This window comes from Chrysoperla carnea, chromosome 2, assembly GCF_905475395.1.
Source record: "Chrysoperla carnea chromosome 2, inChrCarn1.1, whole genome shotgun sequence".
Taxonomy (NCBI): Eukaryota; Metazoa; Arthropoda; class Insecta; order Neuroptera; family Chrysopidae; genus Chrysoperla; species Chrysoperla carnea.
This window is the reverse complement of record NC_058338.1, coordinates 22,853,846-22,881,788: the sequence shown is the minus strand read 5'-3', so window position 1 is coordinate 22,881,788 and position 27,943 is coordinate 22,853,846. Positions and strand designations below refer to the sequence as shown.

The following is a 27,943-nucleotide window of genomic DNA, read 5'->3' as shown; positions in this document are numbered from 1 at the left end:
TTGATATCGAAATACCTTAAATACTTTTAACTTACTTTTGAATGGTAAAGAGTTAATTTGAATAAAATTAATGGGATTTCATTTTATATGGAGGTATTTTTAAAGAATTTTTCTTTTTTCTATATGTGTATACTTACTAAATGGGAGTATAATTTTTGTAGAGATAAAAATGAGAAAAATTACGTCTGTGTGTTCAAGAAAAATTTATGAAAAATTATAATCTTTATGAATACAATAAATAAAAAATAAAATAGTTTTTATATATAATTTATATCATTGTATCCGTTTCGTGTCTAATAAGTTGCAGTACTAAAGCTTTTAGTTTAGTTGTAATTTATGTATTACGAAAAATTATGAACTTAATTCATATATACATATAAAATTGTTATTTAATGCATGCTTGCTATAATGCTATGTGATCCTATACCGGATGACCAGTCTTTAACGTTCCTGTCTCTTTTATCGCCAGGTTGCAAAATTAGAAAAAAAAGATCAACAGATATCGTGGGCACCCGGTAGGGACAATATTCCTTTCGTATCTTGGTACATTATAAATGTAGAGCTTACTCTTTTTATTTACAAGATATTTTTCTGAAAATTGACGGATTTGATCCATTTGATTTTGAGTCAAATACTTGTTTAATTAAATAATTTAAGTTTTATAGCTACTTTTAGTTTTTACTGTATAAAATAATTGTAGTATTAGTTTAAAAAGACATACTTGTGATTTAGTAGCCAACCCAACAATATGTGAGTACATTACGTTTGGTTTGATTAGGATATTTATTATGATATAACATAAAGATTTCATTGTACTTACTTTAAATTATCTCTGTTTTCTTTAACTTCTGTTAACTTTCACAACTCAATTTTTTTAAATGATAAAACAAAAAATTATGACAAAAAAAAAATTGACAGTTATAAAAGTTTTAATTTCCTGGGTAAACTAGATGTCGGTTTTTGGTGTCTGTTGCAGTTTTTTTGGTTTAAACTCGTAACGCGCAACATGTACGTTCTTCAATATCTTTTAAATAGTTAGATTAGTGATTTATTTGGGACTGAAGTAAAAATCGAAAACTTTGATGAAAAAGACCTTCCTATTCATATAAAGAGCTCATATTTGGAGATAATTTTCTAGGGGTGCAATTACTTAAACTAATCCTATTGATGACAATAAATAAGTTTTCTTGTTTCATAGAAAATGAATTAAAAACAATTATTTCAAAAGCATTTGAGATCGTTGAATCTAGAAATATTTATTTGTTATATCAGAACATCAACAGCCAGAAAAAACACGTTTCGTTTACTTGAAACAAGTAATTTATTTAACAATGTACAATTGAACAAAAATAAAATACGAACCTGTCCAAAATGGTGACTTATATGCATATGGATCCCATGTAGCCCATAATTGTGCACAAATAAATGGTGATGATGATGCAATGTACAATATTATAACAGCAACAGTTTGTTTCACTGTATTAATTTTAGCACGTGATATCAATGGTGCACGTCGTTTTGGTGAACATGGTGGTGATGACATAGCACGTAATGGCATACCAATATTTGCATTTCTCCATATTTCACAACATATACGTGTATATGTAAATACTAACACACTTAGTGGTATTATAAACACTGATATGCTGTACCTGAAACAAACATTATATACCTCTATAAATTATGCATATTAAAATTTATTACAATTTTTACATAGGTGTCTTTTTGACATTAGTAAAAAATGATTCACTTTGATGTTTTGAAAGCCCCGATCAATTCCAATATTGGAATAGCCAGGCCAAAAATAAAGCCTGATCATTGGTGGTTTGGTTATAGTAGTTGTGTACACACACATACTGCGGTCAGTAAAGCGGGACGGCGGGATGCGAAGCGAACGGAGGTCAGATATATGCTATCGAAACTGTTAAATTTTACGTGGTACTAAAATGAATTTATAAAGCTGAAAATTGTTATACAGATTGAATATTGTATTAAAATAACTGTTATGATTGTCAGTCAGTTAGGTGTTAGAACAGGGTTGGTCAGTCAGCCCTTATTTATGAACAATAAATACATCAGATTCATTTATGAATTCCGTGGTATTTAAATGAATTAATTAAAACTGCATATTTTTATGAGAAAAAATCGTAAGCCGGTGGAAAATTAATCTGAGAATTAAATTAATGTTGAGAAAGTGCCTTCTAGTAGTGTCGAGTCAACAGTCTTCCTTCAAAAACATGAAAAGTCAAAAGTCCTATTTTAATAGAATACTTTAAATCATAAGAAGCATCTAATGAGGCAGAAATATGACGTTAGTAAAGGAGCTCTGGCCCTTATGAGTTTTTTTAAATTATGGTCAGCCTAGGTCGTCGCTTATATGAGGAAAACGAAGGTCGTTTATATGAGGACAACGTCAAATTTTATGTCATCGTAGATCCCGCTTTGAAATTCAACTGAAACAGTCTTCTTAACAATGGTAGTAGTTTTGGGTAGCACACAAATAACCTAGTTTAGCGCCATTTTCTCATAAATTGACAGTGAGTCATTCAGGCTTCCGTACTTTTATTAAAAATACCGAATAAAATACATCTCGAGGCAAAATATCGAAGCAGAAAATTCTTTTGATCATTACACTAAACATACCACACATATGTTGTGCTTCGATATAAAAGCTATATTAAATAAACGATAAAATAAATACATATCCTGATGTGGTTTTAAAAACTTTATATCTATACCTCGTTCACTAAAATATCGAATGTGTTACTTTGTGTGTGGTTGGTTAATGTGGTCATATATTTGTGTGTGATAAAGTTACAGTCTCCAATCTTTGAATAAAGAAGTACAGAGAGGAACGAATTTATTATTTATATTGTTCCAAAATTGCACGGTACTAAACAAATATATAGGTTAGTTTCTGAGTCGAGCTTAGGTTTCGGTAGCAGACAAATCTCAACATTCAATCAATTTTTTCCCAAAGCTCCAAAACTATTCATTATACAAAGTTCAATGGAACAAATTGTATCTTAAATTTCGTTAAACGTTTTTGAATACCGAGTTAAGACAAGTGCCAAAATGGACTGAAATATATACTTGCTTGTGCATAAAGCATTAGCTAGCACCGTTCAGTCGAGTTAGAAACACCAATCCCCCGTTTCAGAAATTAACGAACAAAGTAATCGCCTTGACTTGGAATAAAATAAAACAACAAAAAATTTTGGTTGTTTTTTTCTTCTACTTACCATGTGACGTATGTTTTTTCACCCCATTGCTCAGGAAAAGTTCCCCAACAATCCCAAATGCCTGGTGATACCTCTTGATACGAAAATATAAATAACTGAAAAGAATAAAAAAAAAATTATAATGTTTAATTTTTTGAAAAACTATTTTAAATATAGGAAATCCTAGAATTAATACAAAACCCCGCGCAAAAAGCAATGATAACAATTTCATTTGGGTCTCTGCAAATACTGAGCCAAATACCCTTTCGGAATAATACGATCCACAGCATATAAATAATGAGTCCACTTAATTTTCGAATTTTTTTTCTTGGATAATGTATATAGTTATTAAAAAATGACATTCTGAATTTCAAATTGATTTGAAACGAAAATTCATTGCCAAAACATAGCTTTTAAGGGAGAAACGTTTCTTGTACTGGAAAGTGTGAACTGTGAGCTTGAAACGCGTCCAATTTTTTTTTTGTCGAGAGTACTTTTCGGGTCGAACTATGATCAACTTTGTTTTTTAATGGTAATACCAATATTTTGTAGAATATTATTTTTACTTTTCTCAAAAAACTTTTGTTTGAAAAAAAAAAAAAAATATCCTAATTATAACCTTTTCATAAATTTTTTTTCTGAAACATTAAAGTATTTGATTTCGTTTTCGGGTACTGCTTTTTAAAATATATTAAAAACATTTCGCTGGGGCAAATGGTCGTAAAATTTTTTTCGAAAATATAATTTTTAAAATTGTTTGTTATGAATCTGTTTTAGCATATATCTCTAATGTTGTACATATTTCAATTTGAACGCTCACGCATGTGTAGATGTAATTTTTCAATTATTATTTTTTCTGTAGAAATTCCCTATTTAATTTTTGTATTATAATTTTGTTTTCACAAATTATCAAGCATTAAATAAACCCAAAGAAATTATTTATCTTGAAGTGGTCATTTAATATTTTTTATGAATTGATGTTTAAAATTGTATAATTTTATATGCGAATTAAATATGAAGTACCTGTCTAAGAAAATCTTCAAACTAGATTTATTTCACTTGTTTATTATACTTGTTTGAAAAAATATATGTATTATGAAAGACATTACACTTCAAATGTTCTTAATCAAAAATTTTTCAAATGGAATCAAGATTTTAATCTACTTCTAAGTTTTTTATTTGTTTTAATATTTTGCGTAGTACACAAAAGTTTACTTTAAGTTTTATTTTATACTTTTAAGTATTCCCATATGACGTTTAATTACGGGTATCGAAAATTAATTATTGTTATTTTCCTAAAAACTACAATCCAAAGCCACCTAATGATATTAAAAAAACTCTTTTCAGGATTATAAAAGTTTCAGCGAGGTAATTTGATGTGTCATAAACTGTCGAACACATTTTATGATGATGGAAACTTGATTGTAAATCCGAAATGAAAATTCTACTTACATTTTACTATCATTTTTTTATGTAAAATTTCCAAAAGCGTTCATAAAAAGACATAAAAGTTTTACTTCTTTTTTAATAATATTTAAAATGGACTTTATTTAGTATTTTGAGTACAGGTTTTAAAGTTGATCTGGTGAGGTGAGAAAAATTGAAAAAAATATGATACTATAACACTACTCCGATCCGAGATATTTCACTCAAATTTTTAAATAAACCACAACGGAAATTCAATGAATATCGAACTGCTCTTTATAGAATATAAATTTTGTGCCCGTTTTTCGCTGTGATTGATGAAAAACAAAACGTAATTCCACAGTCAAATGAATTTTATGCCTATATAAACACAATTAATTTTTTTCGATGTATAACAATGCCATTTATGTATTATTTGGACCAAATAGCTTTTAGCATCAAAGTGCTCGTGTATATGAAAATATTTTTAAATGAGGGAGATATTCAAATATAAAATTTCACAACATAGCGTTTAATTATATAATAAACATTGTTATTAGTTCGTCTATACTCACAGATAATTTTTGCAAAAACAAATTGGAATATGGGAAAAAATTTTAAAAAAATGACAATTTAATTCTGGAGATTTGTAAATTATAAGCTTATTTAAGTCTATATATCATTTTTTCTGCTTCTGTTAACCCTGATTAGTTTATATTTTTGAAAACATCTGTATATAGCTATAAATTATTACGTCACACGATGATTTTTCTTCTGCCGTTTCAGGTTCTCGACTTAAAACTTTCTTCTTCTTTTCATTTCTTCGTCTATAATAATCATAGCTCAATTACTGGCAAAAAATCATTCTGTTACTAGTGCAAAATTAACTAAATTTACGAAAACGCGATATACATGCTATAAGCATTTTTTTCGCATTCCTACCTTGGATTGTTTTAATATGGTATGGTTGCAGAGAGTAATCAAGTCTGTACAGTTTTTGATGCGGCGGTAACTATTAACTACTATCAAAAATTATAAAGGTGACAACATTTCGCCATTTCAATGCCTTAAAAATAATCTTTTGATTATATTTAATCACATTCATTTGAAAGAAGGGTTAAATTTTTTTTTAAATGTGTTACTCTTAAAGTTGACAGTATAAAAACTTTTTGAATAGTATGAAAGTATCAAGCATTTTACATTATTTGTACAGAAATGACTAATGGATTTTACTTGTATACGAGCGAAGGATTGATTATAAGATAAATATTTTCAGAAGACGTTTATAGGAAAAGATTTGATTTCAAATTTTTAAATGCACTTTTTTTTTTAAATAAACTTGAAATCATTTCGATAGTTGACCTTAATGTCATGTTATTTTTGTAGAAATCATTTTTCGATTATTTGTATGCATCTCCAGACAAATAAATTATTAACAATTTTACACTGACGCTTAATAATTACAAAGATTAATCAATTTATTTTTTGTTTGTTTTTAAAATATTGGCAAACTATAACTTACACTTCCTGTCAATAGTTAGGGAGCATATTTTGTAGAGAAATTTTATAAGCCTAGAGCTAGGGTACGTTTTGGCAAAAATGACTGCAATTTGAAATGCTACTATCAAGGTTTTAAGTCTTAATAATGTCTAATCTACGAAAATTATCATAGCTGGGAACTTTCCTTTTAAGGGGCTCAGAAAAAACTTAATACTCATTTATATCTAAAACAGAATACCCAAGTTCTTTGTTATCTTTGTTATTCCGATGTATTCGATTAAAATGTTAACAATTTTTTAACAAGTGCCATTTATGTTACAGATAATAGTGGTGTTAACTTTTGATCGAGTGTGTTATGTTATTTTATTTTAACAATTTGGATAATTGCCAGAACAATAAATGCAGTTTTAGTACAAACGTAACTAGAACGAAAATTAGAAAACAAAAATAAAAAATACAGAGTTGTTCAGTAAGACAATAACATACATGAATATTATAGTAATGATTTAGAAGGAGTTAGCGGATACACCATAGCCACGTAGACGCGGAAAACGATTTTCTTCTATACCATGTATAGATAGTATGATTTAAGTGGTAACAGTTGTCCAAGTTTTTCGACAAAATCTCTCCCATTTCCGTGGTAATATCTTTTTAATAACCCTGTATAAAAATTTAGAAACTAAACTTTCAATACAAGTAACTATTTAAAGTATTTATTATAAAGAGTTTTTTGTATTGTATTTACATTATTGTTGGTTTTGCCAAGCTGTTGTTTTTATCAAATAATAACAGATATTTGTCTTAGAATTTCATTTATGGCGAACTTTTGCATTGTTAATTTAATGATGTTATTTGCAAATCTTCAGTTTATTGTACTTTTAAAAGTTAATATTGTAAATTCGTTGAGTATATAATAACGTGCCACTGTAATTTGTACCAATAGTTGAATAATAAAAAAGAACAAATCGGGTAGGAGGTCGAAAAAATACAGTTATTCCCAAAGTTTTAAGTTTTCATTTTTTCTTTTAGATCGGAGGTTGTCTGAAATTTATACGTATAAATTGGCTCGCACGTAAGAAGCGTAGAAATACATACAAACTAACCAAGCATACATACCGTGAACTGCAATTGAACACGGACCATTGACAAATTGCAATGGTTGTGTATAGTTTCTTAAAAATTCGATTGAACGAGAATCAAGATTTATATAGTTTTTAAACAAAATTCATAAAATAATTCCTATATAGTAATAAATATTAGCTTTTGTCTTTAATAGTTTTCGTTTTCTATTAATTTCAGACAACTCGTAGTCCGATCAACGATTTGTGTATATAGTTCTGATGATTTTTGAAGTAGAGAATGTAGGATTGACAAACAATGCTCAACGATTTTCGTATTTTGTTAATTACTGGATAATCTGTATCCCGATAGCCCTCACTTTGTCAACAAACAGGGGTTTTGATGAAGAATAATGTTTGGTGAAAACTTCTTTCTGCTATCCTTTTGAAATTCGATCGGCGGACATACTGTATATAGTGATGTAGCAGTACAGTGCTCAATCAAAACTAGGCGAATCTGATGTTATCGTATATCTATTAAATGATACAAATCTTGCAGGATATACATGATTCGATTGACACAAAATTCCCATTTGTAGTTGCCAGTCTAATATATATAATTTTACCATGTGGTTTGTTTATTTTAAATGCACCAAATTAATCAATATTGTAAGATTTATGTTGTAATAAGCGTTATATTATTATTATATGTACTTAGTTCAAATAATTTACAAACTTATTGCATATTATTTATTATAGTAAAACATGCAAAATGTATAAGTTATATGCTTTGAAGCCTTAAAATATATTAAAAAGTTCAGTATATAGTTGTAAAAATTACTGGATTGAAGTAAACGCATCAAATTGGCTGTTGATGTTCTTATAACAAGTTAATATTTTCTTGAATCAACGATTTTAATACTTAATTCAAGAAAATAAGTGTTCACTGTTTAAAAATATATCTCAAATTTAATTTCCTTGATCTAGGTACTTTTACACCACGGCCTCATGTATATCCAAATCCTCGATACTTTTCACAAGTAAAGAACTTCTTCCAATACCAATTAATCGAAAAAATCAAGTAGTCATTAATGTTTGTTTCACATTTAATGATTTTGTAAACATTGAATCGAAGTACCTAAAACTATTAAATAAATTTGAGAAAATTTCGGTAAACATTATCATACCATACCTAATAATCTAGTAATTACTCAATGAAAGCATACAAGGATATTAGAGGAAGCATATATAAGATATACTAATTTTAGCCCCATAAGTTTGTAACGCTTAGAAATATTAATGAAATGAACAAATTTTAGTATAGGTCTATCTAAAATAACCTAAGTAGTCTGTCATCACGATATCTCAAAAACAGAGAGAGATATCAAGTTGAAATTTTTGTAGGTAGTGTAAAAAAAGAGTTTGAAAAAATAAATGAGCAACATTGGACAATTGGGTCTAAAGTCCGTAACCCATCTAGTAAACTGTTAGAGATAGAACAAAAGTTTAAACATAAAAAGTTTCTTATAAAAAAAAACCAACTTTTGTTTGGAACATTTTTTCGTAAACATCATTGTTTACCAGTGAGGTCCCAAATTAGGACAAAGCTTTGGAGTCCATTTTCTCCAAAACTATAAAAGAAAGATATTGCCATTATTTTAACCATCTTCGAATTTATAAAAAATAATGCCACTGACATTCAACACTTTCTATACAGGGTATTTCAACAATAAACTCAGACAATTGTTTGTTTTCATAAGGTTATGTTTAGGTTATCGTTTGGGCTACATAGACTATATTTACTGTATAAAAGTATGTGTAGGAAACTGTATATTGTAAATATACAAACACGTTAATCGAACCCCTTTTTGATACCTTATTTATAGATTATACGTTCTTATCGACAAAATTGTGTGCTTACATACCAGAACTTGATATACATAGGTATAATATATTATCGGATTACTATTAGTCCAGTAACATTATACATTAGTTCTGATTTTTTGGAGACAATTGTTTATGATGTTCGTCCAATGAATAAAGCAAGTTTCTATCACGGAAAATATTAGGTCTACAGAAACAATTCTAGTTTCATATTGTACCAAATTTAATCTACTTGAAAAGCATTCTGAGAATGTACCATCAAGAACTAGTCCTTTAAGTATAAATATTATCGAAGATAATAAATGAGAACTCTAGGATATATCGAAATAAATTTCGATTTTTTTTCCCCAATTTCCTAGTTTTTAAATTTCCTATCAGTTTTTTGTATTTTTAAAATACGTATTTTCGACTACCAAGTAGTCATCATCAGTAAGAATAAGCTAGTGATTGCTCTTATTATGTTACTCTTTGCTAATTTGGTTACTGAGTGCAGTCCGCCACCAAATTAGCAAAGAGTCACATTCATAATAAGAGTAATCACTAGCTAATTCTTACTGATGATGACTACTTGGTAGTCGAAAATACGTATTTTAAAAATACAAAAAACTGATCTAGGAAATTGGGACAAAAATCGAAATTTATTTAGTCCTTTAAGGTTATAATCGCCCAAATCTGAAAAAATGCCGAAATTTTCACGGTTTTTTTTTGACCTAGTTGCGTTTGACGTTTCAGATGACAAAATTACTGGATTATATCATGATTCGTTTACATTTAAAAAATTATTACATGTTAACGAATTTACGATAAATCAATTATTATCTAAGTATAGTACTGGAAATAATATTCTTGGTTATTAAGAGTGTATACCAAAAAAATATCCAGTAAAGTTAATACTGTGGTTTTATCTCTGTTTATTAATAACTCATCTTACATGCGTAAACTGATCTTGTATATGCATGGTAATATAGATTATTAAAATAATTGTGCTTCGATATTTTATAATTACATTATCATCCGTAAAATTGCTTATCTAATAGTGCTACGTTTTTCTTTAATGATAATAGATTGTTTATATCGAAAATGCCATCTCATATGATACACTTAATTTAATACAAAAGATACTCACCCAGTTTTCAAGTGGTAAATGCAAAGAAATTGGCGGTTTGAATAAAGGTTAACATGTTTATCCTAAAATCAACTGTAGACAGCACATCTAAGGCTTTTATCATAAAGGTATACACTTAGTGGCACAGAATGTGGCACTTAAAAGTAAATTAATTGAAAATGATAAGTTTTCGTAAAGAGATGTGTCGATTTCCATATTTCAGGCGAAATAGCCTTTTTATGTAATTAGAATTTTTTTATGTATTGAATAACTCTGTGTATTATCTTGATTTTAAGTGAAAAATAGAATAAGCTTCTATAACAAATTTCGTCCTTTTCTTACCAACTACGAGTATCTTTATAATCAACTATTGTTATATGATAGTCTATAATCTATATTCTAATCTAAAGTGACACCTACTAATTTAATAAATTTGATAGGTCTGTGAATTCATAAATCTGTCTATTTTTCCCGATAGCCATATCTCTCGAATCAGGCCTCAGATCGAAATTTGGTAAGGAGCTTTTCCATTTGTCTTGATAAGCTTAATTTACTGGTATAATTTTCTGCTATCAATAACAAAACATCCTGTATAAGTCTCTATTATCAAATTACTAAAATTTGACCCACATTCTATGCCACTGACTATAGACTATCAAAAATGATTTTGTAAAAGGATATTATCCAAAAGATATATGACCACATTTGGAGAGAATAAATTTCCTTCACTACACCAACATACATTACAAACGTAGATGTATTAAATTTCATTGTATTTATTCACGATAATAATAACAGCAAGTGAAACCATGAAAATGATAACAATATCATAACAATAATATCATTTTGTAAATTTAAGTACGAATACACGAATACCGAATGTTCGTAACAAAACTCAATTTTCGAAGTGAGAACTTCTTTAGCGACACTTGTTGGGCACTTTTTTGGTAGGGGAAAATGTTATGGGTTCGCGTTAGACATGCTGTGCTCGCACCGACATATGTATATATTTAAATAATAATAAAAACCATAAAAAAATGTATATAATTGTTGCTCGGAGTGTCAATAGATGTGAAAACCAGATTAATGTTGAAAAATTTAATTCAAATATTATGAAATTTCAAATTTTTATACTAAAAGTTCTAAGTTTCCACTTCTATGGGCAGTCCCTATGACTGCCAATTTTTGTTGTTGTTGTATTAATACTATAAATGAAACAATACACAAAATAAAAACGATTCTCAGTCATTGAATTAAGTTTCATCGTGCATATCGTGCTAATCGTTCAAAAACATATTTGTGGAATTTTGTGTATTGTAAACTTTTTGTCTTGGACAAGACGAACATTAAGTTTTGAATATTTCGAGAACCATCAAAGAATCATCAGTAAGTCGCTTGTAATTATTCTTCTTCATACTCTTGTTTTTAAATTTTGGTTTATTGAATCTGACTTGATTTTAAATTTTTTTGCAAATGTCAAGTTAAAATGTCACCCTGTATACTGTGGGTTTATTTTCATCACATTTAGTTTCACAATACATACAAGGATAATGTACCAAAACAGGAAGTTGTATATTTCTTTAAACGATTAAATTTTCCTTCTATTGTAGTCAATGGAGTAATAACAGTTTTCAAGGACTTCATTATTAAGTTTTCAAGGACTTCATTATTATTATATCCTGTTTATAATTCAGTGTTGATTTTACCTTCTGAAGATGTACAGTCAAAATCACGACATCGGCAAACCGGCGAATTGGTTATAACAACGGAATGGAAAGGTCCCGACTGAATCCCTTAATAAATATGAATGCATTGGATATAACAACATCTCTTTCTTTGGCACTTTTCCTTCAGTTGTCTGTATTTGGAGCCTGCTTTCGCCGATTAGCCGACAATAGGGAAAGATAAAAGGCACATTGAGTTTAAAAATTACGTTAACATTTAGGTATATGTAATACAAGTTTTAAGATAAATTTTCTTGATGCGAGGCTCATTAATTATGTGAATGATTTAACAATATAAGTGGATAGTACTTTTGAATGAAAGCAGTGGGTAAAAGTGTTAAAAATTTACATAACGATATACATTAAATAATAACGATACTATTCAATATATAATGATATTTGTTTGATAAAACGATATAATATAATACCTAGCAATATATTATTTGCTTTAGGATTCTCAATAAATGTTCGATTTCGTTGAACAATTTAAACTATTAAAATATTTACATAGAATATTTACTAAATAATATTGTATACAACCACGAAACTTTTACGGCTTGATTGACACGCGTAGCACACTTTCAACAAGAGCTTGCTTTCAACGATCACGATGGTTTGGTTGTCTTCTTCTAGTTATACGAAAGTTATTTTTGAATTTAAAGTATATAAATATTTACCTACACTCTTTAATAATATATACTTCAGACTACAGAGAAGCATTAAATTACATTAAATTACTTTTTTGCTGCATTAAATTACAGAAGTTATTTTTATACCATGTATATATGAAATATACATAGTATATTAAGTTAAGTCCCAAGTTTGTAACGCTTAAAAATAATGATGCTAGGAAAAAAATTTTGTCATAGGTGTTCACTAAATCACCTAATTAGTCCATTTCCGGTTGTCCGTCCGTCTGTGAACACGATAACTCAAAAACGAAAAGAGATATCAAGCTGAAATTTTTACAGCGTACTCAGGACGTAAAAAGTGAGTCAGGACGTCAAGTTCGTAAATGAGCATCATAGGTCAATTGGGTCTTGGGTCCATAGAACCCATCTTGTAAACCGTTAGAGATAGAACAAAAGTTTAAATGTAAAAAATGTTCCTTATCAAAAATTAAACAACTTTTGTTTGGAACATTTTTTCGTGAGTGATTTGTACTATACTTGATTATCAGTTATGTATGTGTCACATGTTTGTATGTGTAATGTGATATAGAAATCAACACTGACTATGCATGGTATTTCAACAATTAACTCAGTCAATTGTTTGTTTTCACTTGTTTTATTTAACTATGTTCTGTATCACGTACTGAGAGAAGTGTCTCTATTTTAAGGAAAACCGCTTTAGGCTATATCTCTATAATCGTGCGCTTTAGATCAAAAATGGTAATAATGTTTACTGTATGTGAGTATTATATTACCTACCTTTTTTGTATACTAATTTTTTTCTGTATTACTAACCGTTTATGACTTATACGACTATGGTGATTTAATTATTGACTATTTGACCGATATCTCTTTTAATATTTGTTTAAACAAGAAAATGATAATTACTTAAGTTTTAAATCTACAAATTTCCTAAAACATTTACTTTAAACATTTTCTCTAAAATTAATATTTATGAAGTTATAACGCGCTTAAAAATAGTCAATAAATGGGAATTTTTAAATTTCTGACGGAAATGTCTAATTTTGACTTCAACACAACCTGGCTATAATATTTTCAATAATTTTTATCACGGAATTGTAAAATTACTCTGTATAATAAAACCGGCTGCGACATTATGAGAAATAAATATCCATCAAAACAATAAACAACAAACGTTAACAAATTGAAAACGCTTATTATATATATACACGTGTCTAAGGAAATGGATTGGAATTATACTATATTGATATCACAAATATGATATAACCGATGTAATATAATATTTTTCGTTCGATTATGTATAACAATGAATATTTTATACAGTGTGTTCATTTCAAAATTATCCACCTTTTATAACTTTCTGAAGTGATAATTTTTTTTGAGTGAAAACATGTCGATTAAGATATCGATAGGGAAGTTCGAAAATGGTACCTAAAGAATTTTACCAATTAGAACCACCAACCGTGTTATACATCATTTGAAAGGGTATAAAATTTTCTCTTTACCGATGATGAAAAAAATGAAATCTATGGATTGGTTCTTGGAATTTATACCTTCCATCTTCCATAGTCTATCTTAAGAATCAATCGATCGTTCCTTTGGAGTTTTTGGATCCGATATATCATTTATGAGAGACGGCTGCGTTAAACATCGTTAGTAAATTTAGAAATTTCTCGAATTATATAGAATTTTGGATTTATATAGTTGTTATTCTCTCTGTATATATATGAGTTACTCTGTATAACTGTATTATAATAGTAGATGTACTTATTTTCAAATTGATACGATAATAAGAAGTGCAAAAATAACTTGGATGTAAGATTTTTTCACAATATTTATATTTGGATTTCATTTTCATTACAAAACGTAATAAAAGTTAACATTAAAATTTTCTAGAACTACATTTTACTAAGAAGTAAATAATAATGTTTGGTAATTTTCTTATTTTATAGCATAAATCAACGAACCATATTTGTCATATTTATTACGACAAATTTTATTTTCAGACTCGAGGAGAGTTGTCTAGGTCAGCCCACTGTTAAGATAAGTCCATCGCAATATTTAAGTTATGTAATGTAAAGTGGCATGTGTCATAGTGCAGTGCATCATTGGCTCAATTTATGAAAAAGTTTTAATTCTTGTTTATAAATGAACAGGAACAAGTGAAATTTACAAAATTTAAAAAACCAACGACCAATTTGTCGGGTAAGGAACCCTAAACTCGCACTTGAAACACACCTAAGAACACTCTCCATTAAATTACCTTACAAACGAAAGAAAAAATCAAAATCAGTTCATCCGTTTAGGCACTACGAGGCCACAGACAGACAGACGGACAAACATGACATTCAAACTTGTAACACCCCTGTTTTTAGTTCGGAGGTTAAAAATAAGTCATCATGGTCAGTTTTATATAAATGTAAAACGAGATTTATGTTTGAGAAAGCTGTCAAAAAATTTAACCCACCTGTCTACAACGATAAAAAACGAAATTATCGTGAATTTAATTAAAATAAGACTTCGAATATTCTTAGAGGGTCATTTTGGAGCTATCGGACGAGTTCATTGAATTATTATCATTACTTTTTTGTGTCATTAAATTAGAAAATACTATTCTTTTTCCAACGAAAATTATGCACATTTATCAAAAGTATGTTCGGTCTATGCAGCTGCGACAACTCTGGAATCCCTAAATTCTGCCTTATAATCAAAAGTATGGTCGTCCTAAGCAACCCGAACTGACATACATAATATAATGTTTATTTTATTATGAATAAACTGAATATAATTAACTAACTTTTAACATACATATAATATAACTTTTAAATAGTTCAAGCATGACAAAAACTTCATGATTTTACATCAGTTTTTACTTCTAGACACAAACTTATGTGTGGAAATACTTGTGAGATATCTCTTTAAATAAAAGTTGATAAAGTGTCAGAATTTCTTAGATATATGAGTCATTACTTGTGGTCTAACTGCAAGTTGTTAAAAAATTACACACACTTATATTTTTATAGTCGAAATGTACGCCAGCATAGACTATGTAAAATATGAGGAACGAAATATGTTGACTGACTCGTACGCCTGCAAACTTCAGTAATCCAAAAATGCATGTTTGCAAAGATTTTTTTTTCTGTCTAGAACTATTACATTTATCTTTTTTGATAGGTCGAGTATTTACGCCGCAAATCGCAAAAAACCGTTTGCCATCCCTTTAAACCCTCACCCCTCTTCACCGGCAATCCCTTTTTTGGCCCTTTCCCGCTGAGTTTTCCTTGTAACGAATTTTTTTGCTATTAAAAACTAGTATGCTTACACTATTTTAAATTCACAAGTTTTAAATCATGTTTTACGTCATTATATGACGTCATTCAGTCATTGACACCATATATTGACGTATCGTAGGATGGCAATATTAAATTTTAAGGTCTGCTAACTTTACTATATTACCTATAGTAAGTTTGTGTTATACATTTTTGTTTAGTAAATAAAATTTATTTTAGTATTTTCAATGTTACACCACTTGGATTATAGACAAATAAAATTCCCTTTAAATAAAACTAAAAAAGCCCACCACCCACATAGCAGATGCGCTCTCTTAGTGATTTTTTTTTTGAATAGTATAGATAAGTATAAATAATTAAAGTACTATTTCGTGCGAAAAATCCCTCATTTTGCCTTTTTTCAGCTATCTAAGGGCCTGGATTTTTAAGACGAATATAACGATACCATAACTGCCATTATTCATTAAGGATTTCTGTGAATACTTTTCAAACCGCTCCCAAAATGTTCTTCTGGTCGTTCTGAACAAAAACTCTCACAGTCACAACAGTTTTTAACGAGTAACTTTCGAGTTATGAGCGATCAACTACCTGTTTTGGGAAAAAGTTTCATAGAAAGCCATTTTCCTAGTCATATGCTATATATAACTGTAATATATCGTAGGTTTGATCGTCCGTAGCTCGAAAGCTACTCGATAAAAATTTTTGTGGCCGTGATAGGTTTTGATCAGAATGATCCAAAGAACATTTTAGGGAGGGTAAGAAAAAGTTTCACAGAAATCCATTTTCCTATCTAATATTGCGGTGTCACTTATTGTGAACAACTTGTCGAAGTGTTAACGTTTAACAAAAAGTAAAAAAAATTGTTTTTCTTTAATTAATTTTTAAAAATGTTTTCCCCGTGACATCAATGTAACTATCACGTAAAGTTTATAATTTTCTAAACGTTAGCGTACAAGTAATTACTTTATAAATTTTATTATAACAGTAAATAAAAATAACAACTCACTTGAGGTATACAAAATATAAGAGATATTATCCATGCAGTCCATACCATTACTTGTGAACGGCGACTTGTCCATGAACAATACGTTAATGGATAACAAATTGCTTGATGACGGTCGATTGCAGTTGCTGACAATATATAAGAACTTAAATATGTCCCAAGTGGCTGACCAAATTTAACTGCTTTACACACAACTGGTCCACCTTGAAAACGATACGTTATCTATAAAAGTGAAAGCAAGAGAAAATATATATATTAAACTATTATCGTTTCTAAAGAGAAAAGTTTATAAAAGTGTATATTATAGAAAATCAATACATGTTTTCTTTTATTCGAATAATATTTTGAGGTTTTATTTGTACGTTTATATAATTAATCAAAAAAAAAAAAAAATCGATTTTTTTGATAACACAGAAAACACACTGGCAACTTATTAGATCTAGGTTAATTTTGATCTGAAATTCGGAAAGTATGACCCAAATTTAGTAGGATTATATGCTTGGTTTATCAAAATTGGATTCATTGTGGATGTGATATAGCAAAATTAAATGTTTTGGATTCTGATTCTGAACACTTTTTTGATAACACAGGCAAATTTGATCCGATTTTATTGGAATTTTTTTTGACACCGCTTAATTTTGGGTCATTCTTTTCCGCTGTTGCGTCAGTTTTTCACTAGTTATCACTAATGTGCTTAATTTCGAGGCCAAGTTTCAATATTCTGGAAACCCATTAGAGCTAGGTTAATTTTGATCAGAAATTTGAAAAGTATGACCGCAATGTTGTGTGTCTGTCTGTTTGTGGCATCGTAGCGCCTAAGCGGATGAACCGATTTTAATTTTGTTGGTTTCGTTGGAAAGGTAATTTAACGGAGAGTGGTCCTAGCTATCAAGTGCGAGTTTAGGATTCCGTACCCGAAAAATTTGTCGGGGGTTCATTAAATTTTGTAAATATCACTTCTTATTTATGTAGACGCTAACTGGTTAATTGATAAAATGTTCCTAATTGATCAAATCAACTTCTTAGGTGATCATTTTCTAGGAGTCCTAAATACTTAAATAAGGACTGCATTTTAATTTAAATACCCTGTATTTCAAATATTTTTATACATTGAAATATTTATTACATATACTTGAATATAAAATTATAACGCATCATTTATTCAAGTGGAGAGATGGATTTAATAAAAAAATGAAACCAATTTTCCAACTTTCATTTTCCGTACACATAATGAATTTTAAATTACAAAAGTGATTACACTTTTTTTCTTCTGCTAATATAGTTATGAGTATAATACAAATGTATTTTTAAAAATAACTTCATCATGCACCATATGATTTGTAAAATTTCAAACAATTATTCAACAAAAAAAATTGTTATTTCTTCCATTTTGTAATCTTTTAGTAATAAATGACAGTTGCTGCTCTAAATAATGTGAAACACAAAATATATTTTGAAAAATATATTTTCATAATTTTTAAATTTATCTTTTATACTTTTAGGGGAGAATTATCTACTTTCGTCGAGAGTTACAAAAATATGAAGTTATAATAAATGATATTCAATTAATCTTTGTCAATTTTATAGTATTCTAGGATATAGCACGTAAACAAATCCATGAACCCTAACTTTTTTCCGCATAGTAAATAAAATCTTGAGTCGATTCGGATACGACATCATTTCCAAGATAGAAGGGGGTGTATAATTATGGGGGGAAAAGTGGATTCTAACCATGTTGAAGCAAAGGTAAGTCAAAAGCGGTTTTGGAGGGGGATGGGGTTGAAGTAAACGGGAAAAAAGTGGATTCTAACCAGAAAAACCCAAGTGCAATTTTCTTGTTAAAACATGTACTCTTATCGAAAAATAGTGGCAGACACTGTAGACTGGTATTATGACGGTAATTTAAAATCAAGCGTGGAAGAAGTCCCTCAAACTGCTGTGAAAAAAAGTAAGTAAAAACTGAAAAAAATTTCTTCCGCTTGCTAAATAACTAATAACGACTATTACGACCGCATAAACGTCACACAAAATTGGCAAACATTATTGATCTAGATAAAATTTTTGTATTTGTATATTATTACAGTTCTTATTATTTTTTTCAATTAGTTTTCATTTAATAATTGTGAATACCGAAACTGTTGCAAAATAGTTCTGATAACGAAAAAATATGATTTTTCAAAAAGTTACACAAAAGTGCCCTTAACTTTTGTTAACGTTGAAGTTAAAGTAGATGAAAAATTACGTAAAATGTAAGAATTGTAACCTTCTGGCAAGACTGCTGTTACTCTGTAAATATCAAGTATCACAGGTTGTAGATGTAATGTACGGTACAGAGCATTTAAACCTGACGGTTATACCTATTAAATAAAGCCAGAAAAATTTTGATGGATGTTATGCTTTATGATAAAGAACATTTTATAGCATTGTATTTTGATCTGTCTGCACGTAGTTACATCCATGCTGGAATTTAATATCCTCTTTTGAAGCCTCTGAAGTTGGCAGAGAAAAATTATCTTAGCGTTATGATTTTTACAGTAGGATTTTAGATTTTTGTAGTTCTGTGATAATTCAGTTAGTACTTACTCGATTACTGTGCAAAAAGTACTCCTGTGAACGATTCGTTGCTACACAAAATCTAAACGAAGACAAACGCTTAGATAAAATAACACAATTTTTTTTGTTTAAAATTGGGGAAAAAACCATAGGTGTCGTTTTTCATTTTTTTTTGGTCTCGGAAATTCGTAAAATTTTGCAAAAAGTATCTAACGCTTACGCGTTAAGAGTTAAGCTTATTACACCCATTCGATCAAAAAGTATCAGTGAAAATGAATTTTATTTCCCTCCGGAAATCCAATTTTATCCCGAAAAATTTTTTTATAAAATTTTTTTTTCTCAATCCATAGCACGCTGGCCATAGTATGACTCAAAATAAACCCAATTGCCCAAGGAAGTTCTGTTACAAAAATTAGATTTATTCTCAAGGCTAACAGGTAGATACTTAGCTTTTTTTTAACTTCAAATAAGTAATAATCCAAACATTGATTTGAATACTGCATCTTTCTGGTACGTTTTTCAAGAAAATTACTATTAAACATTCTATATATCATAAAACTGCAATTCTCATTATAACGGTAAGATAATTTTGTTCTCTGGCAACTTCACTGCACGCCTCATGTGAAGATGATTTTTCAATGAACATAGTAAATTTATCCAAAGATGTTCGTGGGTGCTTAGTGAATAGTTCATGTGAAGATTTATTTGTTTACGGTTTTCATTTAAACATGTATTAATTTTCTTATAATGACGTGCATTTATTGTTTTGTTTGGGTTATATTTTATCAAATAACACTTTTTATTATCTCATAATTAGATAAAATTACTCTAATCAACAAGTTAATATCTCGAAAACGAAGAACTTTACGAAACAATCAAAAGCGCATTTTCGACGTTAAATGATCCAGAAAATAAGGTAGCTTTTAGTTGGTTAAAAAAATGACATTTAACTGTTTCTGAAATTGAACCAATAAAGTTTTGGCAATATCAATTGACAAAATGTGGCCTTCATATCTTTCAAGATCAACTACATCCAGCGCCCGCTCTACATGAAAGTTTCATCCAATACTAGATAAGCTAAATTTAACACCTATTCTGGCTCTTGACACACATTAAGTCGAAGTGAAAAATGATATTTTGGAATATTTACAATTTTCCCCGTAAAATAAAAGATAAAAATTATGTCATACTAACCTCCCACGCTAATTGTGGTAAAACATTTAAAAACGCCGTAACTAAATCTGCTATACTTAAATGTAATATAAAAAAATATATTCGTGATAATTTTTTACGACCCGTACATTTTTGTCGATTATATAATGCTAATAGTACAGCACCATTACCAATTAGTGTTACTACAAATATTATTGCTAATGTTAATATTTCAAATTGTGCTAATTCTTCATCACGTCCATCCGATTCGGTTTGATTCGTTGTAGCAGCCCCACCGACTGCGCCAATTAAATCATTACCAGTATATGGTGTTAAATATTTTATTGATATATTTAAATCATGTTTATAAATAGCAGCTGCTGATACTGATGTTATATCATCAGCATCAGCATTATTATTATTATTTATTGAGTTATTAAAATTCTGATGATCTGTTGTTATCGTTGGTAATCTTGTAATATTCATAGCGTTTAGATCTTTATGTTTTGTGAGTTGGGTATCAGCAATTCATGTGTTGGTTTTTAATTAATTTGTTATTGAATTTCTTCATTCTGAAACAAATAAAAACAGCCATTTAGTGTGGTATTAAATTATTGATCCTTTTTACAAGATGTGTCATTAAATTTTAGGTAATTAGCTATAATAACAAATCACACTGGCCGATATTATAGACATTTTGGAAAAGTAATCAAACTACCTAATTCACTATATAACCTTATTCCTCCTATTTTAAAATTTGCTTCGTGATTGCACAAGCTCCACTTCTATAAACCTCGCCGTTTTAGTAGGTACGAGCGTTCAAAAAAAATGGACCTAGTCTCGCAGTTTGTCGAGATGTCGCCGTTTTAAAAAAAAATCACTTCTTTGGCTAAAATTTTGTTACCAACATTTGACGATTATCGAGTGGTTTTCTCTTATCTCTTACCAATTATGGCAATTCCAATATATTAGCGAATAAATGATTTTAATCCTTACTTATACCAGGCGTAGTTAATAAAGACAAAAAAATTATACTCGAGGGCTGGCGCCATTAAATCAATATACTTCATATTTTTATCTCAATAAATACGTTATGTAAATAAATTAATTGGAATAATTAAATGACACCTGAAAGAACACGTGTAAACAAAATGATAAATATACTGTAAATTATCGGAAAATTATAATTTTTCAACACCCAAGCAGTTCACTGAGGTCAAGTGCATTTTAATCAAATTCTAAAACAATATTATGTTTGTATTTTTTATTTTTTGTTATATTTTTTAAATATGCTCTGACTTCTGTCAATTGTCCAAAAATCTTAAATTCTACCTCAATCGTCCAAAAGGTCTATAGTGGGAGATATCGTGACAATGGTTCACTCCCAAAATAGAGAATAATACTTTTTCAATTAATAAAAAAATATATTCAAAGCCACTGTTGATTAAAATGAGAAGCAATTTATGAGTTAATCGTTTAGACAACGTATAGAAATAGAGAAAAAAAATGTTTTGTTCGTTTGTGTATTGCTTATGAACTAAAAAAGTTCTGCATCGATTGAGCTCAAATTTTTACATTATAAACAACCTGCTCCGAGGATGCTTTTTATCTATATTTAGCCCCCAGAGGGCGGAAGAGTCGGTTTGAAAGTGGGGATGAAATTTTGTATGTGTAGCTCGCACAGTTCAGCCGTTTAAAAGTTGTGAACTCTTATCGGGGGTTTATCAAATTTCATAAAATTTACTAGATACTTTTCATCTATTTCCATGCAACCACAATGTCCCACAGCGAAGCTTGACAGGATACAGATAGTAATTAATAAAAAAAAACCTAGCAATTTCATGTGTTTTAAATATCTTCATTTGATTGGAAATCGTGAGACTAGAAAATTGAAAAATTAATTTGAAAATTTGTTTTCAAAATGATGTCCCTATCTGCTTTGTTAAAACATATTTAGTTATATGATTGATTTTTCAACAGATTTCATCTACTATTAAATAACATTTAAATATAATGTTTAGAGGTAGGTATTTTAAATACAATATCACGCAAGGAAATATAGTTCTCTTGTTTTGCATATTATTATTTTTAATGCGTGTTTTGTTGTTTTTTGTTGTTATATTAATTTTATTAATTTGCAAGTCACGTATTTCGATGAATTTTTACTGCACAAAAACGTAAATCACTTATACGTGGTCTAATGGCTGTTATTATAGAATATGTGTATTTTAATTATACGTATACCTTAAATTAGCGTTTGGGAACGGGTTGAAATTAGTTGAATTTATTATAGGGTGCTCCGACCAGAATAGTGGATTAATGTATGAAACATACAAATTATATTTTCATTTTGTTGGTAATAAAATTATATTGAATTGGGATGGGAGTATAATATATCGGGAAAATGCAGTTTGTACAATTAAAGTTTGCTTAAAACTTGAATGAAAATTGCATTGAATGCTTTTATTTTCGAGACAAAGATGGCAGTGAGCCATTTGTGATAAGAGATAGCCATTGAAGTCATATTTTTCTACTTACTGTTCTTTCTCTAGATAATCCCAAATTTTATATGTATTCTGTGTATAAAAATCCACCTTTAAGAAATATACAAACAGAAGTTAAAGTAATAAAAACAAAATAATAATTGAAATAAAAATTGTTCGTGCCTGACAATATTTTCATTGACATTGCTTTCAGAATAAAATCACATTAAAGCTTTATTACTATACTTATAAGCTTAAAATTTAAATATAAAACAAAAATCATAATAACTCGTTAAAAATTTATTGGAATCTCTTTCTGGATGTTCTGCCCGTTCACGTTGGAAAAAGAAGTTAATAAAAAGTTCATAATAAAATGTTCATAATTTGTGCCATTTTTGTGAAAAACTTATCATAGAACAAGTGAAAACAAAAAATTGACTGAGTTAGTTGTTGAAATAGCCTGTACAGAAAGTGTTGAATGTCAGTGCTTGCATTATTTTCAACAAATTAGAATAGTTTGAAAAACCAAAGTTTTTGAAATTGGCGAAAGTATTTTCTAGAATTTTCTTGCTTTTTTTGAGAATGCTTCACAAGACCTGCAAATTATCACTTGCCTATATTTAAAAGTTTGGGCGAAAATGGACATCAAACTGTTCTCCTAATTTGCACCCTCACGCTTTTGCTCTCTAATGGTTTACAAGATGGGTCCAACGGACTCAAGACCGATTTGACCTATGTTGCTCATTTACGAGCTCAATCTCACTCTTAACGTCCTGGACACGCTTTAAAAATTTCTGCTTGATACCACTTTTGATTTTTAAGTTATCGTGTTTACAGACAGACAGACAGATAGCAGACAATCGGAAATGTACTATTTAGGTCATTTTATGAACACCTACATCTAAGCGTTATAAACTTGGGACTAAACTTAGTATACCTTGATATATATTACATATATACAGGGTATAATTATATTAACTTAATGTTACTGCTTATTCGTAGGCATAAGATAGATCTCTTTCTTATATTTAGGTAACGTATGTAAACATACATATTTATATACCCTTTCAACAATGATTATAGTGGAAATCTTCATTAATTTAAATAAAGGCTGTTGGGTTATTAAAATTATAAAATATTGAAAATTCTCATGCGGATACCGGAAATAATAATGGGTTGAATCGTAAAATAAATATATCTTAATATCTATTCATATTTTCATATTTAACTATCGAGTAATTATTAGAAAAACATAAAAGGATTATTAGATGCTTGTTTAATGAACCCAAAAGTAATGATTCTGTATTAACGAAATTATTTGTTTTATTCTGCCTAAAACTAACTTTTGGACTAAACTACGGACTAAAAATATGTTTTAAAAAATCTATCGATTTGCTAATACGTGAACACAAAGATAAGGATTTGAGAGAATTTAGAAGTGAAAAATTGAATTAAAATTATCAACATCAATCTGGTTTTCACATCTATTGACACTCCGAGCAACAATATTATATGCATGTTTATTTGGTTTTTTAACCGACTTCAAACAAAAACGGAGGAGGTTATCAATTCGACTGTATTTTTTTAATTTTTTTTATGTTTGTTACCTCAGACCTTTTGACTGGGTGAACCGATTTTGATGATTCTTTATCTGTTTGAAAGCTAGTACTTCTTGTTTGGTCCCATTTCATTTTAGTACAGTTCTGACAACGTTATCCATGAGAAAACCATAAAAGTCTTAAATTTGCATTAAGTATGCACGACAAGAGAACGAATAACTCAATATCACTTCGATAATTCTTTTTTTAGTGACAAGTTAGTGAGTGTACTTCAGATTCACTAAAAATCACAAAATAAAAAAAACTTTTAACAAAAAGAAAACCGACTTCAAAAAGAAAACTTTTCCAAAATATATTAAAATGCACTAAAAAGTAAAAAAATAACAATATAATGTAGTTAAAATTATTGTTATTTTTGGAGTCGGTGTCAGCCAAGGAAACAACTCTGACAGAACAGTTTTCTACATTAGCTTGGCTGACACCGACTCCAAAAATAACAATAATTTTAACTACATTATATTATCGTTATTTTTTTACTTTTTAGTGCATTTTAATATATTTTGGAAAAGTTTTCCTTTTGAAGTCGGTTTTCTTTTTGTTAAAAGTTTTTTTTATTATTATTTAAATATATTACGGGCTGTACAGGATTATGACAAAATATAAATACAATGAATTCGACAGCACTTTTTTCACATTTCACATTTTTTTCCACACATATTTCCCACTGGTATGCTTTATTTCTTAATAAATAAATTTACGACGGTATAATATACGAGTGTCTTTTATTTTACCAAACGCAGCAGTTGAAGAGGAGATACATGACTTTTTGTCAACAAAAAAAGTGTATCGAAGGATACTGAAGATGAAAATACATGTGAGAAGCACAAAATATATTATGATAGAAAATGTTAACAAGTCAGTCGATTCAATTATAGCGAGACCTATTGAGGCTACGGATTGAAATCTATTTTAAGATAACAATAGTTCGTATATTACAAAATATATACGCTTCATGTATATATTAGGTATCTGATATGATATCTATAGGGATTTCAAAAGGTTTATATGCGGGTCATTTACGTTACTGTTATTTTATACGAAAGTATTATATTTAGAAGAATGATGTAAAATTTTATGATTCAAATTTAAAAATATAAAACAAACTTCCATATTTATATGCAAGATTTTATAATTACAGAAAATATTTTGCGAAATTTATCACTGTTAGAAATGGTAGCACATTTCGCAAACAAGCCTTCGTTGTGTGCGTAGTCATGGTAGGGACAATAAAATCGATGCCAGCGATTTCAGTGAAATTTGGCGATAGAGGAGACTGTTATGACTAATTTGCAGTTCTTTACATGTTAATGTTAGAGAAAATTTCAAATTAAAATTATTGAAAAACACTAATTAATTAAACTTAATGCATTAAAAATTGTGAAAATAAGAAATCAAATTGCACAAATATTATTTTTCAAATGTAAATTATCATAATTATTTATTTAAATTTTTGAGACAATAATATTCAATTTTCAATGTAAGTCATAAATGCAATCCATACAATTATATATGCATCCATACAATTCTATAATTAAAGTAGTGTATCGTTACCATGGAATCGCCTCCAATAAAACTCACGCACGGTGCGAATAGGATGCGAATAGGAAATAAAAAAATTGAAAAATAAAATACAAAAACGTCTCAAACAATTTTTCAAAGTTTTTTCAATGGCTTAGTGCCTTTTTCGAATGATATGAGACAAATTTCAGAAGATACAAGAATTTAATTCCATCGAAGTTTTGTTTAAGAATTGTTCCTTTAGTATTTATATATCATATTTCAATTTTATAACAAGATTTTCGATAATGGAAATTTCTAATTTAAATATTTGTATTTGTAATCGAATACTCTGTGGGCAACCTACATTTGATGGTTGTGCTTGCGTTTTATATGGAAGTAATGAAATTTTGAATTGAATGGGATAGAAAATGTCATGTATTTCCCAATAGAAATTAAAACTAAAAGACATTTTATGCACTGTTGTGGATAAGCTATTCACTATTCAATTTATTGTTGTTTCAAATAATTTTTATTATTTTTTTAATTTGAATGAAAGTTGAAAGCTGTCATGTATTTTACGTTTGAATGAAGACGCTCTTAAGATTCAAATACACTGTTAGAAATTTCTATAGTAAAATACGTATCGTAATTTTCAACTGACTAAAATTTGTACGAAAACAAATTTATTTTGGTTTGATCACTTAAAAGTATTCCACAAATGTTCAGTCTCACTGAATCTTTGGCAAGTTAATATTTACTGCTATCAAATCCTTTACTTTAGCAGTTAAAGGTTTCCTAAAGAAATAAAATAAAATTTGATAATGGTTTATTATAAAACTCGGTAAGGTTGGACGAAAATTGAGAATACAATTTTCGATATCTTGCTTATTTTAGGCGTTTTCAAAATTTTTCGAATATAAATATTATAAATATTATTACATTTATACCTATGCGAGATCAAATACAAATCATATCCGAATCAAACCTTTTTAATGTGATGTGTGTGTGTGTGTGTGTATGTACGTATGTGCGTATGTTCGTTCGGATTCTTTCGCCTCGATTATCTTGCGAAGCAGTTATGACATTAACACGTGACTAGACTTATTCGACGCGTAATCGCGTATTTAAGAACTGAAAGAGTTAGTTAGTTAGTTTTTCAGCAGAATAAGTGTAATAGTAATAAAAAAATTAGAAAAAACAGAATAAACAGAATATGAAAAGTGGATAAATACATCATTTATCTATGAAGATAATTATCGTCCGAGCATAAGCTGCAGTACATGTTCGAAGAGTAATCTATGAAGGCTAACATGATATATTTTTTAATGTTTTTCCCCCTCTGGGAAGTTAGTCTTGTGGACTACAGGGGTCGCACTAACACAACTTTAGTACCACACCGACTATGTACTGCCAGTTTATTTCAAAAATTTATTTGTATTAATAATATCGCTCTTGAATATGTAAAAGCTTATCACTTAAAAGAAAGTGTTTCTTGAAACACACAAACAATCTTACCGCAAAAAAATATGTTAAAAAATTTGTGATACTCATGTGATGTCATTTATACTTCATACTGTGTCATGTTTGAGGCATGTATTCTATTTAAAAAACGTCACTAACTCGAAAGTTGTGACACATACACAACTAGAATGATATACTGGATACTTAAATTTTCCAGTAGTAAACTAGTTTGAGAAATGTGATTTTGTAAGATTTATTCAATCTTTTTCTCGCTCATATTACAATATAATCATCTCTAGATACTATAAAAATATGAAACAAGTGCACATTCGT

General features: G+C 28.8%; 1 protein-coding gene across 1 annotated transcript in view; it reads right to left on the bottom strand.

Moving 5' to 3' along the window:
* Window positions 1–27,943, bottom strand: part of LOC123292152 (isotocin receptor-like) — a 135,664-nt gene that overhangs the window by 19,981 nt on the left and 87,740 nt on the right. Inside the window, exons 3-6 of the mRNA XM_044872709.1 lie at window positions 20,590–21,119; window positions 16,846–17,064; window positions 3,243–3,337; window positions 1,363–1,652 (exon numbers count right to left, since the gene is read on the bottom strand). Coding sequence (XP_044728644.1) covers window positions 1,363–1,652; window positions 3,243–3,337; window positions 16,846–17,064; window positions 20,590–21,033 — 1,048 coding nt within the window. The 5' untranslated portion in view covers window positions 21,034–21,119. The remainder of the gene's footprint in view (window positions 1–1,362; window positions 1,653–3,242; window positions 3,338–16,845; window positions 17,065–20,589; window positions 21,120–27,943) is intronic.